The 17232-nt window shown below is 39.6% G+C and overlaps 1 protein-coding gene across 9 annotated transcripts in view; it reads left to right on the forward strand.

Annotated features, from left to right (window-relative positions):
• LOC123512073 overlaps nucleotides 1-17232 on the forward strand; it is a 41495-nt gene that overhangs the window by 399 nt on the left and 23864 nt on the right. For 4 of the 9 annotated variants that reach the window (XM_045268263.1, XM_045268317.1, XM_045268273.1 and 1 more), the window contains exons 2-5: nucleotides 5695-5820; nucleotides 9576-9776; nucleotides 13084-13236; nucleotides 15152-15193. In XM_045268263.1, the coding sequence (XP_045124198.1) occupies nucleotides 5695-5820; nucleotides 9576-9776; nucleotides 13084-13236; nucleotides 15152-15193 (522 nt within the window). The remainder of the gene's footprint in view (nucleotides 1-5694; nucleotides 5821-9575; nucleotides 9777-13083; nucleotides 13237-15151; nucleotides 15194-17232) is intronic. The other 5 variants (XM_045268283.1, XM_045268326.1, XM_045268298.1 and 2 more) reach the window with 3 other exon arrangements.

Below are 17232 nucleotides of genomic sequence, written 5' to 3' on the forward strand. Positions count from 1 at the left end.
CTGTCTTTTTCATCATTTATCAGTGTGTTATCGCTTATTCCTCCCTTCTGTGAGACTTGGAGGAACTGGAGGAAAGATGGAGAGAAAATAAACGTGGAAAGATGCTAACCTCCCCCCCTTCCTTCCCTCCTCCCTCCCTCCCCTCTCCAAACCCGCCATCTTCTCTCCTCTCACTTCTCCTTCTCTCCCTCCTCCATGCTTTCTCTCCTTCTCTCCTTCCCCGGTGTGCGTTCGTTTGTCCGTCTAGCGAATGGGGAAGAGGGAAAATGAAGAGAATAAAGAGAGAAGTAAGAGAATAACGACCGACGCCATTTTTTATCTCCTCCACCGTCTTCTCTCCAAATTCTCACCTTTCATCCGAGTTTTCCTCCTCCACGGGCTGAATTATGCTCTTACCTCCACAGGCGTTCCGGCATGGAGGTGTGGAGGAAAGGTGGTGGAGGGATGGAGAGAAAATATAAGGGTTCGTGTGTTATTGATGGAAAAGCTGGCATGTTTTCACCAGCTGGGAGTTAAATTTGGTTATTTTCTCGCTTTATTTTGATTTATGGTGGGTGAGAGGGAGATGGAGGGGGAGAGTGTCAAAGGGGAAGTGGGAGGGGTGGAGGAGCAGGAAGGGGGCGTGTATCCTAGCTGGGTGATGTAATATATTTTTTTTTATTGTTAACCTACATTTTAGTGGTATTGTTTGTTTTTTGGTGTAAGATAATGATGTATGTTTTATTTTTTGTGGGTGTATGTGGCAAGTCTGTGTTTCCAAGCTTTTTAGAGGTTTCAAGCTGGCATTTCCAAAGGTGCTTTTATTAATTATTCACCAATATTTCATTCAGTCTTACTTTTTATGTTATTCTTTCTCTCTGCACTAATCTAACTTTTAACCTAACCTCTTCAGTACCATGATGCATTGTCATATTCATTCTGCTTAGTATTTGACATTTTTATACACCTTCAAAAGCTTATGTGGGGATTAAAATAGTGAAGACTGGCCACTAATCTTCTGACCTCCATAGACTCTTCTTAATGTTAATAAGGTTGTTTGTGTACCTAGAATATGTGGTAAAGATGCATCCCAGTACTGAAGGAATTAAACCAAGCTAGCCTAACCTAACAAACCCAATCTAACCTAGACTAACCCAACCCAATCCTAGTGGTGCTGCTCATTTTGTCACCAGTCCGTTTCATCACCACTTTGTGAACCTGTTTGGTCACTGCCATTTAAGCCTGTTTCATCACCAGAGCTCTTTTGTAAGTGTGAATATATTTACATTTTTTTCATGGATGCATCAGTAAAGAATCAATAAATCACAAAGCATTGACTCACATGAAGCACACACACCAGAGCAGGGATGGCAAATTTTTCAGTGCTACTGCCACATTAAAAAGAATCACAATGTTATAGGACTGCATACTGTATTAACCCAAAGTCATTAATATTTAAAATACAAAGTTAAAGGCTTCTAAAGAAAAAAGCCACTCTCACATGCTTGTGCAGACTTGCGGAAAGAAAATGAAATGCTCACAATACTATTTGGCGTTGTGTATTACCCTGCTCTTTCAAATTTACCAACATTTGTCGGGCTGCATGAATTCCTCTGGTGGGCTGTAGTTTGCCCACACCTGCACTAGACCTTGCTGCCGTGATTGTACTCTCTTCCCACAGCCTGAACAATGATGACTAGCTCCTCAACTGAACACCATTCTGAGATGATTGTCTGGCTTGATGCTGTGAAAACTGTCAATGGTTACAAACAGACTATGAAACATGGCTTAAGGCACATCTGTCCCTTCACTCGTTATTCCCTCCCAGAACTGAGCAGCGTCTGTGTTGCAGGAAAGCTAATTTGAAAGTTTCTTACTTAGCAAACAAACCACTGATGATGAGAATGTTTTATTTTATTTGTTATGGTGACGGCCTGCAATACTTTAATTCCTGCTCCAAAAAATTTCTTGTGGATGTGGTCATCTTAGCCAAGGGACTGCTATGTTATAAAAAAAAAAGTAATTAGGGCTATTTTTAAAGGAACGCTAAAGTGATAAATATACTGTACCTAGTGGACACCCTAACTGGTGAATATTGAAATACATACACTAGAGAGAGAGAGAGAAATGTAAAGTTAGATGCATTGGTGTAGCCTGAGGAAAGCAGGATTAATGGTGACGAAACAGACTTAACAGTGGAGTGTTCTTGGTGACAAAACCAGATTGGTGACGAAATGGGGTGTATCCAACCTTAGCCTAACCCAACCCAACCCAACCTCAATTCACCTCACCTCACCTCACCTCACCTCACCTAACCTAATCTAATCTAACCCAACCAAATCTTATCCAAAACTAATCTAAACCTAACCCAGCTTAACCCAATCTAATCTCATCTAACCCAATCCCACCTCTTGAATGTTAAGTAATGGGGTGGCAGGGAGGCAGGGGTGACATGGTGATGGGGAAGGGGGTGGGGTGCTGGCTGGGCAGGGTGCCACATCACTGCATGTCTGAGTAAAGATGTATTCTAAGCGACTTAACTGCTTTGCCTGCGTTACAGTCATGGTTAGGATGGTAGTGTGTTGGGTATTGGTTAATGTTCCTAGATTCTCTCTCTCTCTCTCTCTCTCTCTCTCTCTCTCTCTCTCTCTCTCTCTCTCTCTCTCTCTCTCTCTCTCTCTCTCTCTCTCTCTCTCTCTCTCTCTCTCTCTCAATTTGTTTTTTATGTGCACTATGCTACTGTATTGAATGTATTATTATTTACTATTTACACACACACACACACACACACACACACACACACACACACACACACACACACACACACACACACACACACACACACACACACACACACAGTATAGTGGTAAGCACACTTAGAGAGGCAGTGGTGTAGAGAATAAGGTGGTGAGCGTGGGATTGGGCAGACATCCATGCGTAGGTTCAAATCCCACCACGCGCTGTCTTGATACTTGTCTATTTGTCGAGTGGTTTAAAGTTACCTAGTGTCACCATGATACCCAGGTTCTAGGTGGAGGTGTAATTGCCTTACACCAAAGATGTGCTTGGGTGGTGATATGGGCCCTAATATGGGTTCCACTATAAATGAAATGGCCTGCGTCACTAATGGGTGGAAGCTGAACAGTGCTTCCCATACTCTTATAGGTGCTATAGGTTAAAAGAGAGAGAGAGAGAAAGAGAAGACCCTGGACCGAGTCTAGGGCGCAGCAAGGCAAATGGACAAGCCTCAATGTGTAGGGTGTGTTCACCCAGCAGCAAGTAGGTACAAGATGTAACTCAAGGGATTGTGACCTCACTGTCAGTGTGTGGTGTGATCTCAGTCCTACCTGAAGATTGGTCTATCATTATAGAAATCTGATGCAATCTTACATAATGTGGTGCAACACTTCTAAATGCTGACCTCACCTTTCCGTGAAAAGGGGCTGCAGGTGCTTCTCTATTTATAAAACTAAACAAGTAGTTGTTACATTCATGATTGACTCAGATAATTAAAACAAATTAATGTAATCTCCATAGGTAGGATGCAATTCATCTAGGTATCACTACAGGCGAGAAATGAATGTAATGAACAATATAAAACCACTCGGTTGAGATTTTCCCGTGTCACATGACTAACGCCCTGTTGTCAGCATCTGGAGGCTGGGCGCTGTGGGCACCGGCAGAGGCAAGAGAATGAGTATAGCCGGTGACTGGGAAGTGCGGGTGTGTTTAACAGTGTGTGTGCGTCCAAACTGATGTGCTGCGGGAATTAAGTGACTTGGTGAACTCAGTGACATTATGAACACTTTCTCAAGTTTAAAACACACTTCCGTACGTACTTGTACGTTGTGTGAGGACAACACTTGTAAGTTTTGTACATAATATACAAACTTTTATGTTCTGAGTTTTCCTTCTAAACCTGGGTTGCTTAAGAACACCAAAACAACCAGTGAAACTGCTCGGCTAAACAACTGATAAAGACAATAAACTTTCTTTACATAAAAAGGTTTAACAAGATTATAAAAAGTCATTGTTTGAGAAACATTGAAAAGTTTAGTTTTCCACATAAGACGGTGGACATTTGGAATGGCTTGAGTGAAGAAATTGTAGCAGCAGAAAGTGTGCATAAATTTAATGAAAAGTTAGATAAAAGTAGATATGGAGACAGGTCACTGTGAGCCCCACTCAAACCCTGTAACATATTACTAGGTAAATACACACACACACACACACACACACACACACACACACACACACACACACACACACACACACACACACACACACACACACACACACACACACACTAAAGAAAGATTGCAAAATGAAAACTCCAATCAATCGAGCAGTCAATCAATAACCCACCTTACTAAAAACACTGTTATCCCACTAGAATACAAAGAAAAAAACACCATAATGAAATATAAGAAAGAAGCACCATTAGCAAACTTGAATGTTTAGATAAAACCACCATTAGCAAACCAGAATATAAAGAAAAAAACACCATTAACGAACAATATGTAAAAAAGTAACACTGGTACCAAAGCAGAATAAGCAGAAAAACATCAATACCAAACAGTCATGAAAAAGCACCATTGTGAAACCAGAATGAAAAAAAGAAAAAAAGAAAGGAAACACTAACAGGAAGATTTAAAGAGGTAGCAAGATGAAATAAAGTGCTAATATTGATGTTGGATAATGCAAACGAGTGATGCAATCTTTCCTGTGTGGACTGTTTGTAGCGTGGGTGGTGGCTGGTGTGTGCTGAGGCCCTTCCACATGTAGATTTTTTTCACAGGCAATAACCAGAATGTTGCGTTGGAAATGAGTGGTGAGCTTCCAAACGCAGCATACAGGCAGGAGATTCCCCGTGCTTCTCAGTCACTTGTGAGCAGCTGGAAGGGAAGCATATACGCTGCATTTATGGATGCCACCACTGTCAGTATAGCTCGAGTCCCTCCCCACTTTTTTTTTATATACCATGTGGGGTTTTCATGGGAATTTATGGGCTAAAGTGGGTATTTTTTGTGGTACCTCCTATCTCAAAGCCCACCCGGTAGGAAACCATTGCCCCAAGTGAGGAAGCCCAACCTACACTCGGACCATGGACAGGATACCTTTTACTGGTAAACTCTGGAACTCCCTTCTGTATTTCCATCTTCCTATGTCTTGACTTCTTTTGAGAGAGAGGTGTCAAGACATTTGTTCCTTAATTTTGGCTAATTCTTTATATTTCTTTTAGGGAACCAGCAGTCAAGTGGGCTTTTTATTTATTTTATTTTTTTTTTCATTTATATATTTTGATGCCCTTGACTTGCCTCTCTCCTGTCTGTGAATCGATGTAATACTTCACAATTTTCCCGGTGTTTTATCCCAGTATCTGCTAGACTCTGGAATACAATTCCCAACAGATTGTTAATTCTAGTAACATTGAAGCATTTAAAAACGTGAATACCTTTCTTCTCTCTGAACTCACTACCTCTTAGATCTCTACCAATCTTCCTATTCTGTTGTTCATTCCTGTTACTTCCTTTCACTTATCGGTGAGGTGCTGCCCACTGGGCCTTTGGGTTTATGCAGTTATGCTTTCCAGTGGGTCGCCTTCATTGACCTCATAATAATAATAATAATAATTAAAAGAATGAAAAAATTGCCCTATCATTGTAGTTTGACCCTTGACCCAGTGTGACCTAGCTCTCTCCTCTCCCCACACAGGTGCCAGGACCCCAGAAACTACCTGTCATGTACCTGATTGACTCTATAATGAAGAATGTTGGCACTCAGTATATCAAACTCTTCGCCTTCAATATTATATCCACATTCTGCTGCGTCTTTGAAAAGGTGAGTGTTCATATTTACCAAGTTGTATTTACCTAGTTGTATTGTACAGACTTTGAATGTGGCTCATAGTGTCCTGTCTCCATGTCTCCATTTATCTAATTTTTCGTTAAAATTATGCACATTACGTGCTGTAACAACTTCATTATTCAATGCATTCTACTTTTCCACTGTTCTGTGTGGAAACCTGTGTTTTCCAATATCCTTCACACACTGCCTCATCCTGATCTTCTTTACATTTCCTCTTGCCCTTCCATCTTCTGTCAACAACACCAGGTCTTCCTTGTCTATCTTCTCAATGCCTTTGACTATCGTACATTGTTATTAGGTCCCCTTTTTCTCTTCTATCTTGTAAGATTGACAGTCCTATTTCCTTCAGTCATTCTTCATATGTTAGGTCCTTTAGTTTTTTGTAGCAATCTTCTGTATTCTTTCTAATCTTCATATATGCTTTTTAGAGCTCAGAGATCACACCACTGCTGCATATTCCAGCTTTGAACATATCAAGCTTGTGGTGATTTTTTTCATCATATCTTTGTCCATGTATTGAAATACTATGCTGATATTATTCAACATTTTATATGATAATCCAAATATCTTGCTTGTGTGTGTGTGTGTGTGTGTGTGTGTGTGTGTGTGTGTGTGTGTGTGTGTATGTATGTATGTATTTACCTAGTTGTAGTTTTACAGGGCCTGGGGTTTATGCTCGTGTGGCCCCGTCTCCATATCTACACTTATCCAATTTTCCTTTAAAACTATGCACACTCGTTTCTGACACCACTTCTTCACTCAAACTGTTCCACGTCTCAACACATCTTTGTGGGAAATTTATTTTTTAACATCTCTCAGACATCTTCCCTTTCTCAGCTTTTTACTATGCAATCTTGTGCTTCTAATGTCATATTCTTCTCTCAGGATCAGTTTCTCATTATCCACTTGGTGCATTCCGTTGATCAATTTATAAACTTGTATCAGATCCCCTCTCTCCCTTCTCTGTTCCAGGGTTGGTAGATCCATAGCCTTTAGTCTCTCCTCATATGTCATCCCTTCAAATTCTGGAACCATTCTTGTAGCCATTTTTTGTAGTCTCTCCAACTTCCTTATGTGTTTCTTTTATGAGGGTCCACACTACTCCTGCATATTCCAATCTGGGTCTTATTATAGTACTTATCAATTTCTTCATCATTTCTTTGTCCATGTAGTGAAATGCTACTCCAATATTCCTTAGCAAATTATATGTCTCTCTGAAAATTCTATCAATATGGCTTACCGGTTGATTGTTTTCTTCCATCGTCACTCCTAAGTCCTTTTCCTTTTTTATTTTCTCCAGTTCTACTCCATCTCCCATCTTATAGATTCCCACTGGTCGTCTTTCACTCTTTCCCATTTCCATGACATGGCTTTTGTCCACATTGAATTCCATTTCCCACTTTTTACTCCATTTCCAGATCTTATTTAGGTCTTCCTGCAGTATTTCACAATCCTCTTTTTGTTTTATGACTCTGCACAGTTTCGTATCATCCGCAAACAGATTTATGTAGCTGTTCACTCCTTCTGGCATGTCATTTATATACATATATGAGAAAGAGTATTGGCGCTAATACTGACCCCTGCGGCACTCCGCTTTCTACTGCTCTCCACTTGGACTTCATATCTTTAACTGTGTGTGTTTGTGTGTGTGTGTAATTCACTGTTTGATTTGCTGCAGTCTCTGACGAGACAGCCAGACGTTACCCTATGGAACGAGCTCAGAGCTGTGTGTGTGTGTGTGTGTGTGTGTGTGTGTGTGTGTGTGCGCTTGTGCAAGTTCAACAGTTTTATTCCATAATAACAATAACACATGCAGTACATCATAACAGATACAACATGGAGAAGGCTTGCAGAGATGTATCTCATTAACAAACCTGTGAAACAGAAAATATACTGAATATCCTAACTACCTGCACAACAGAATACGGAACAGAATATAAAGACTAGAAGTTAGTCTTTCGTGTATTGAAAGGGAGGGAGGAAATAGAATCTCACAGATACATACATGTAGAAATACCACAAAAATGTCACTATTACATTAATAATGAGGTTTTTATTAAAGGGACTGTAAATAATACAGATGTTTTTAACTTTGTACTAGAAGATATTAACAGTCATGGAATCAGCTACATTTTTTATAGAGACTAGAAGTGAGTTGCAGACTGGGACCAAGACTATTGAATAATGGAAAAGTTGTGTTCTAAATTGAGGACTAACTAAATTCAGATGATTTTGTCTTGTAGTAAGAAGATGCTCCTACAACTTAAAGGTTCCATCATTTTCTTCAAAGACCAAAATATATCTAGTAAAAGAAAATATTTATAAATATAGTTTAGCTTTAAAATATTCAGATAAAAAATATCACTTCAGTTGAGTCAAATTTTTCTTAAATGTTGTTACTCTGAGAATGCATTTTTGAGTTTTAAATACATTGTCAAGAAATGGTGGCCACATACTGTACACCCTTTTACTTGAAGAACAACTTGCTGATCCAATCTCAATGGGGCTGAATCTTGCACTAAAGACTTGTTTTGAAAAAGCATTACATGAGTTTTATTAACATTAAGTTTTAACTTATTAACTTTCATCCAATTGCTTACTTTATCCAACTCCCAAGACAACTTAGAATGAAGAACATGAAGCTCATGGTCAGTTATAACAAAGCTTTTGTCATCTCCATACACTGTAAATGAACACCATCACAAAAATGCTCCATCACTGATATAGATCAGGAACAAAATGGGACCAAGGATTGAATCTTGGGCTACACCATGTTTAATGAATTTGTAGTTAGAATAAACATTGTTACAAAATACAAACTGCTTGCACTCAGTTAAATAACTTTTAAGTAGATCATAAACTGGTCCCCGCAAACCAGTATTATTCTATTTGCCGAGCAAAATATCACGGTTCAAAGATAACACTGATTGTGAAGAATAGATAATGAAGAAAGAAACAACGATTGTAGTTTGTTGAAGACAGGGAATATGATAATGGAAAAAAAAAAAAAAAAAATGAAAATTGAATAATTGTGATGGTTTAAAGATAATAAATCTAGTAATGAACATGACAATGAAAGGGGTGAAAGTGACAGCGAAGACAGTTATGCACAAACAGCAAATACACAAATGATAAGGAATGTGATAATAAGTAAGAATAAAACAGTGATAGTAATGAACAACAGATTGTGAAGATAAGAGATACACAATTTGACAGGCATGATAAAATAGTAAAGTAATCTTAACCTGAGAGAGAGAGAGAGAGAGAGAGAGAGAGAGAGAGAGCACACACAACCAAACCTAACTCAATCTAACAAAAAAAAGAATATGAAAAATTTTTTTTTTCTTTCTCTCTTAACTCTAAAGAAAGAAAACACACACACACACACACACACACACACACACACACACACACACACACACACACACACACACACACACACACACACACATCTCTCATGTCTGAGAGATATTAAAAAATATAGTTTCCCGCAGAGATGTATTGAGACGTGGAACAGTTTAGATGAAGAAGTAGTGTCTGCAACGAGTGTGCACACTTTTAAAGTAAGATTGGATAAGTAGATATGGAGACGGGGCCACACGAGCATAAAGCCCAGGCCCTGTAAAACTACAACTAGGTAAATACACACACACACACACACACACACACACACACACACACACACACACAAACCTAATGTAACTTAACCTAACCCACTCCACACTTAGGTCGACGAGAGGACGCGGAAGAAGCTATACGAGCTACGAACAACTTGGAATGAGGTGTTTCCAAAGTCAAAACTGTACGGACTAGATGTGAAGGTGCAGGCCATCGACCCAGCCTGGCCCCTCCCCATTGTGCCTTCAGTGGGAGGAACGCAGCCCACCGCCTCAAAGCCCAACATTCACATCAACCCTAATATCATTAAAGTAAGTGTCTCCTGTTTGTTTGCTTGTCGCTAGTTATTACTATTATTTATTTATTTTTTTATGTGGGATGGGAAATTGCCAGAGTTCAGCAAAAGCAACTATACAAAAATAGCCCACTTAGATGCCAGTTCCCTAGCAAGTCTGAGAGAGTTAGTCAAAAGAATGGGATAAATGTCTTGAAACCCCCCTCTTCAATGAGTTTGAGTCATAGGGAAATAGAAATGCAGAAGCAGGCAGGGAGTTCTAGAGTGTGCTTGTTCCTTGCATTAGAGAGGTGGACAGAAAAGTGGTGAATGGTTGAGAGTACTGGTTAACTCTTGCATTAGAGAAGAGGACAGAATAGTGATGAATGATTAAGAGTATTATAGTAGAACTAAGTTGTACTGACCCACAGGGTGAGGCCGATAATCCATGTGACTTTGTCATATTTCTCATTACTTCAAGGAAAATGGAATTGCAGTTCTTTATTCAATTTAATGCATCACTTTGCTGAAAAAGAGGTTAGGGAGGACGAGAAATTAAGATCACTGCAGGTGATTATGCCGTATGTAAATTAGATGCAGTAAAGGTGCTGGTCATAGAAGTGAAGTGAGACTGATAATTTACAATACTTACTGTTATGTCCTCTCGAGATACAGTCTAATGTAATGAGTGGGAAAAAGAAATATGTATGAGACAGTATTTTATATCAGTTATTGCCCCAAGTTGACTTACTTATTGAAGACCATTGGCGGAGGAGACTTTTTTTTGGTCTGTCTGAACAACACACAATAAGACGGGGAAGCATCGGTGTGTCCTTCCATTGTGGTGACCAGATGAGAAGTGAGATTTCCATGTGTGTGGTGAACTGACTCCCCCTCTTCCCCCAGGGTAAATCCTGCATCTGGTCGAGTGGCAGCATCACCTAACCTGATATGCCACATAGTCATACATGTCCATGAAATACTTTGATTTGATTTGATATATAACAGTTATTTGTATCACCTGACATTTAGTTTAATAGATTATTCTTAGAATGCTGTTTGTTGATAATACTTTGATTAGAGAACTGTGAGTAATAAATGATGAATGTTTTGGTTGGAGATCTGGCAGGATGGTGAACAACTCCCTACTGGTCAGTACAATTTAGTTTTACTATAGTTAACCTTTGCATTAGGGAGATGAACAGAATAGTGGTGAATGATTGAGAGTACTGGCTAACCCTTGCATTAGAAAGGTGGACAGAATAGTGGTAAGTGATTGAGAGAACTGTTTACCCATGTACTAGAGAGGTGGACAGAATAGTGGTGAGTGATTGAGAGCACTGGTTAACCCTTGCATCAGAGAGGTGGACAGAATAGTTGTGAATGATTGAGAGTACTGGTTAACTGTTACACTAGACAGGTGGACAGAATAATGGTGAATGATTGAGAGTACTGGTTAACCCTTGCATTAGAGAGGTGGACAGAATAGTGGTGAAGGATTGAGAGTACTGGTTAACTCTTACATCAGAGAGGACAGAATAGTGGTGAAGGATTGAAAGTATTGTTTAACCCCTGCACTAGAGAGGTGGACAGAATAGTGGTGAGTGATTGGGAGTACTGATTAACCTTGCACTAGAGAGGTTGGCAGAATAGTGGTGAATGATTGGAAGTACTGGTTAACCCTTGTATCAGAGAAGAGGACAGAATAGTGGTGAATGATTGGGAGTACTGGTTAACTCTTGCACTAGAGAGGTGGACAGAATAGTGGTGAATGATTGGGAGTACATATTGGTTAACCTGCCGTTATACAGTGAAAACACGTGTGCTTTGGGATCTGAGTGGTCTCCGAGCTTACAGGTTCGACTCCTGCCCACAGTCTGAGTGTAGGAAGGGCTTCCTTACTCAGGGCAACAGTTCCCTAACGGACGGGCTTTCAGGTAGGAGGTATCCAAAAAAATACCTTTTAGCTCATAAATTCCTGTGGAAAGCCCATATTGTATAAAAATATGCACATTAGAGTGGACAGAATAGTGGTTGAGAGTAGTAGTAGTAGTTAACTCTTGCATTAGAGAGGACAGAATAGTGGTGAGAGGAAGAAAAAAGTCTAGTGTAGCAAGACCACGGGAGGAAGGTACCTAAGATAAGGATACTGTGTGAAAAAGGCAGATGTTTTGTTATTATTTTTGTTATGGATGGAGCAAAGACATGGAGACTGGAAACTATTAATACGTAATTTTTCTTTTTTAGCTGTTATTTTTATTTTTCATTTATTTTTATTATTTTTTATGTATAGTAAAGAAAACAGCAGATCTTTAATTTTTTTATTTTCTATAAATTATAGAGATGTGGACACTGAAAGGAAAAGAGAACTGACTTTATTTAATTGTTTTTCCATTATTTTTTCTCAAACTTATAAAGAAACCTATTTAAGATTATTTTTTGATCATTAATTTATTTTTTCCTGGAAGTTATAGATTAATGGATGGAGTAAAGATTGTAGGAAAGAGAGAACAGATCTATCATAGTTTTTCATGATTTTCCTTGACGTCATGAAGGAAACAGTGAGAGACTTTTTTTATCACCGTTTAGTTCATCTGGAGGTTACAAAGAGACGAGCAGGAACAAAGGCAGTGCATGATAGAGGATGGAAGGATGGATGTCACAGGATAAGAAGATTGGGTAGAGGTTTATAGGAAGTGTACCAAAATACCAAAATAATAATGGGTGCAGTGAATAGGTGTAGGGGCCCTCAGTAATGGGTAAAGTGAATGGGTGCAGGGATACTCACAGTAATGGGTGATGTATACAAACTAACGACAGGTGAAGTTAATAGGTGGAGGAATCTTCAGTGATGGATGAAGTGTGCTAGATAGGAATGAGCAAGGTGAATGGGTGAAGGAGTCCTCACTAATGGGTGCAGGAGTTCCTCACAGTAATGGGTGCTAGAGTCCACAGTAATAGGTGATGTGAATGGGTGCAGAATCCACAGTAATGGGTGTAGGAGTCCTCACAGTAATGGGTGCAGTGAATGGGTGCAAAAGTCCACAGTAATGGGTGATGTGAATGGGTGCAGGAGTCCTCACATAATGGGTGCAGGAGTCCACAGTAATGAGTGCAGGAGTTCTCACAGTAATGGGTGCAGGAGTCCTCACAGTAATGGGTGCAGGAGTCCACATTAATGGGTGCAGGAGTCCTCACAGTAATGGGTGCAGTGAATGGGTGCCATGGTTAGCTGACCACCACCATGTCTGGAATCCATGTGTGCTGAGGGAAGACTGTCCCGTACTCTCCCTCACTCCCTCCCTCCCTTGAAGGCAACATTTTTCCTCCATCTCTCCCGCCAGCCCGGAGGAGTTAAGGCAACCTCTCTCTCCACTTCCTCCTCCCAGAAGAACCAGAAGGATATGGAGATTCTCAAGCTGAAGAGAGAGGAGGAGTTGCTAGCTCTGGAGAGGAAGAAACTCATGCTGGAGAAGAAAAAGATTCTCCTCCAGCAGGTAAGGAAGAGAGAAACTGACTGGGGGTGATAGTAGTTGTAATAGTAGAAGAGAGAGAGAATATTTGATGATACATGCTTAAAATATCAAGAAGAAAAAAACTGACAGGTAATGATAGTATATAGTAATAGTAGTAGTAGAAGAGAGAGAATATTTGATGATACACACTTAAAGTATCAAGAAGAAAAAAAACTGACAGGGAATAGAGTAATAGAGAGAGAGTGAATATTTGATAACACATGCTTTAAAGACCAAGATTATAGTGGTATCTCACCATAACAGACACTTTTGGAGGTTGAGGGTGTGTCCATTACTGTGAATTGTCCATTATAGAGAGAGATTTGTCTGTGAGATCCTTAACTGGCCCTCTTTTCCCTTTTTTCAGTTATTCATTCCCTTTAACAAAGTAAAAAGATGTTTTGAACATTTAACCACCTTATGATTGTACAGTAATAAAAAATCTTTTAAGCACAAAAGTAAGTGGAAAAAATATGATAAGTTTATATACACATGCAAGAACAACCAACTTGATGCACAGACAGATGCAAACTGACTGTTTAGGTGTGGCCCTGAGCTTCACCAGGATTCCCCCACTATTGCCACCTTTGTATAGATGGTGAGCTTGCTATCTTTTTCAGACCCCGCTTCACCTACTTACCTTCTGTCTTTGTCTTTCTCTCCCTCAGTTTCTATTTAAATTGATGTGTCTCCAAAATAACTTCTGAAATCTTTCTTTGTTCCACATTATTATTGAGGAAAAGATCAAGGTGTGTTTTTTGTAGAAAAGCCTCCCCCCCTCCATCCTAAATGTGACACATGAGCTGGGGAGTGTGACCTTTCTGGTAACTCCCCCTGACTAAACTGGCCATTCAGTCCTGGCCTACCCTCACACACAGTCTGGCTATGGACCATTTTCCTGGTGCAAGCTTGCCATATGGCCATCTTCACAGCTAATCTATGGCAGTAATCTACAATGTGAACAAGTGTTTCTTGGAAGAGGTACTTAAGAGAGGGAGAGTGGGGTGGAATGCAGGGTTGGAGAAGCAGCTTTGCTTTTGACATTGCTTACTTGCAGTGGTGGAATGTAAGCGTCATTTCTCTTCTCTACTCACTTTTTTTTGGGAGGACTTTATCGCGTCATACATGTTTTGGGCTATGTGGCCACGTGGAGCCATGGATTCCTTGAAAAAATTTGCCATTTGTCTTTTGCCATTACAGTCCAAAAAATTTGGCCAGTATCTAATGAGTCCATTACTGCAAAGTCTGCTATGGTGAGGTACCACAGTATAAAAATTTGGAGATATAGTAGAGAAACAAAGATCTATTCGTAGAGCCCTAATAAGTTCAATGTGCAATACACACAGAACCATTCCAAGTGATAATACTCGACAACACCCTTTAAAGATCAAGATTATAAAGATTTAGGGATACAGGGAGAGAAATCCATTAGTGGAATTTTAGTAAGTTCAATGTTCAATACACACAGCACCAGTTCAAGTCATGTGCTAACTTCCAAGTTCTTGCCATTCTGATTCATTATCTTGCCATGCCTGTTAGTGAAGGCAAGTGTCCTGTCCTGAGGTGCTAGTGAATGATGTATGATTAACAGTTTATGAGAGACGCCAGTTTTCAGGAACACCTTCCCATCTCACCACAACAATTTTCTAAAGCCACAGGGAAAACTAGCCAGGTTTATCAAGACAATTTGTTCTTTTAGTAAACTAGAAATGATGCCAATTTATCACCGCAACCATAGAAATGTCCTTAAAAACATGGGTAAGTGATGGTGAGAGCAAAGCATTTCAGAGAGATCAAAATGCACAACTCACACACAACACATAGTAGTCAGCCTTTTAATCAGTTATGTGGGGATTAAATAGTCTCTAATGTGTGTCTCCCTTCCCTTCCTTGACAGAGCCGTCAGACCAAGGGAGACACAGAGACAGAGAAGCCTGTTGTGAGTTATTCATGTCCATTTTTCTGCAATTTCACGTGACGTTGAGATATATAAGTTTTGTTTTTCTCTCCCCGTTTTGTTTTTGTTTTGTTTTTCTCTCTCTCTGCATTAGATTTCAGTATATGTATTTCTTTTTGTCTGTGTGTGTGTGTGTGTGTGTGTGTGTGTGTGTGTGTGTGTGTGTGTTCAGTGTTTTTTGCATGTATAATTGCTTTTATTGCTTCCCGACTATAAACTTGAGTGCTTCCATGTGTTCTATATAAAACATGTATATTTAGCTTTCCTTGATGCTTGCCTGATTGATGCCTGTCACTTTAATAAGCTTTCAAGTCCCTTAAGTGTAATAGGGAATTTGATAACCTATAAGCAGTCTGGTCCTATATAAACTATTCTATATGTATTTCTAATTGGTTGTGTGTTAGTGTAAGGCTCCAATTATGTGTCGGTGATTTAAACTTGTGTAAAGAAAACTAATATATCTGGTTAATATATATTTTTTAAAGCTCATTAATGACTAAGCACTAATAACCTGATGTGCGAGATTGTTCTATAGTGTGTGGCGAACATTAATTTAAGTACCAGTGCCTCTTATGTCAGCAAATATGATATTCTTGACTCCTCGGCAAGGTTACAAGTGTTTGCTGCAGAGAATGAGATGGCTGTGACTTGCGTGAGTTGTTATGCAGTAGTTATTAATGTGAAAGTTCTCTCTTCAGGCTTTTTGACTTGTGGAGGTTGTGTGTGTGTTGATGTGAGAATGAGGTGATATTTTTGTTGGTTGTGTTCTTGTACTAGTTAATACTGAAGGTTGTCTCTCTTAAGGGTTTTTGAATTGTGGAGGTTGTGCGTGTGTTGACGTGAGAATGAAGTGGTGTGTTTGTCTGCTGTACTCATGTTCTGGTTGATGTTTTGAAGGTTTCTTTGAAGGCTTCTTGATGTGATCTGTGCCGGTTCAGTATGTGTGTTGACGTGAAAGGGAAGTGATTGTCTTCTGTTGTATTCAGGTTTGGTGGTTTGTTGTATGGCTGTGTGTCTGTGGATGTTCTCATCTTAGTTTTACACTTTAAGGAACCATAAATTGTGAGAACTTGCAAATTTGAAGACTTTGTATATAGATTTGCAAATTATAGTACTACAAATCTTTCTATTAGCTTTGGTTTGGTTAGTGTGTGTGTGTGTGTGTGTGTGTGTGTGTGTGTGTGTGTGTGTGTGTGTGTGTGTGTGTGTGTTCTCTCCCATCTCAGTTCCACACACACACACAACTAATAACTAAACTCCACATATTGACAAAAGCCTTTGTTCATTGCTCATACAGGATTTGTTGATTCACTGTGGTGGAGTGAGTATCATTATGTTTCCTTTGAACTTAGTACCACTCTGAACTCAGCACTTTAGATTTGGATCATTGTTCAGTCTTTTCATTATCTTCATTTTGGCAATGTATATTGTATGTTTTATCTTACTGGGTCACACTAAAGAGAGTGTAATCATCATATTTACATTACCCAATGAGTTATCTATAAATACACTGGTTGATTCAGGATATCTTCTTCATATGTACATTGCATCATTGTTTTCTGTAATACTGTGTGAAGTGGAATACTTGTCTCACTCTGCCTTCAAGCACCACAGATACCAAAAGCAGGATAAATAGGACAGTCATGAAGGTACAGGTGTGAGATGTTAACAGTCACGTGATCATTAATACCCCCACTGAACTGCTTTCCCCAGTTCTCATGTATACTATAACAACACTTTTGCTTCCCATGTACTATAGTGCTGAAAGTATTAGTGACAGGAACCTTAGGGGTAGTGGTGCAGTTTCTCAAGTCAATCTCTTCTCTCTGTGGCTTTCCTTGGTGTGTGGTTTGGCTTGAGTGACGCTGGCTTACCTCTGGCTTACCCTCTCTCTCCCTTGCTCTCCCTCAGCTTGTTTGGTTTGGTGTGTGGGTTTGTGTATGGTGGTGTGGTGGTGTGGGTAGCATGTGAGTGGAAGATTGGCTGAGTGAAAGGGGAAGTATGGGCAATGTTTATGATAG

The sequence above is a fragment of the Portunus trituberculatus genome, chromosome 4 (genome assembly GCF_017591435.1).
Source record: "Portunus trituberculatus isolate SZX2019 chromosome 4, ASM1759143v1, whole genome shotgun sequence".
NCBI classification, from domain to species: Eukaryota; Metazoa; Arthropoda; class Malacostraca; order Decapoda; family Portunidae; genus Portunus; species Portunus trituberculatus.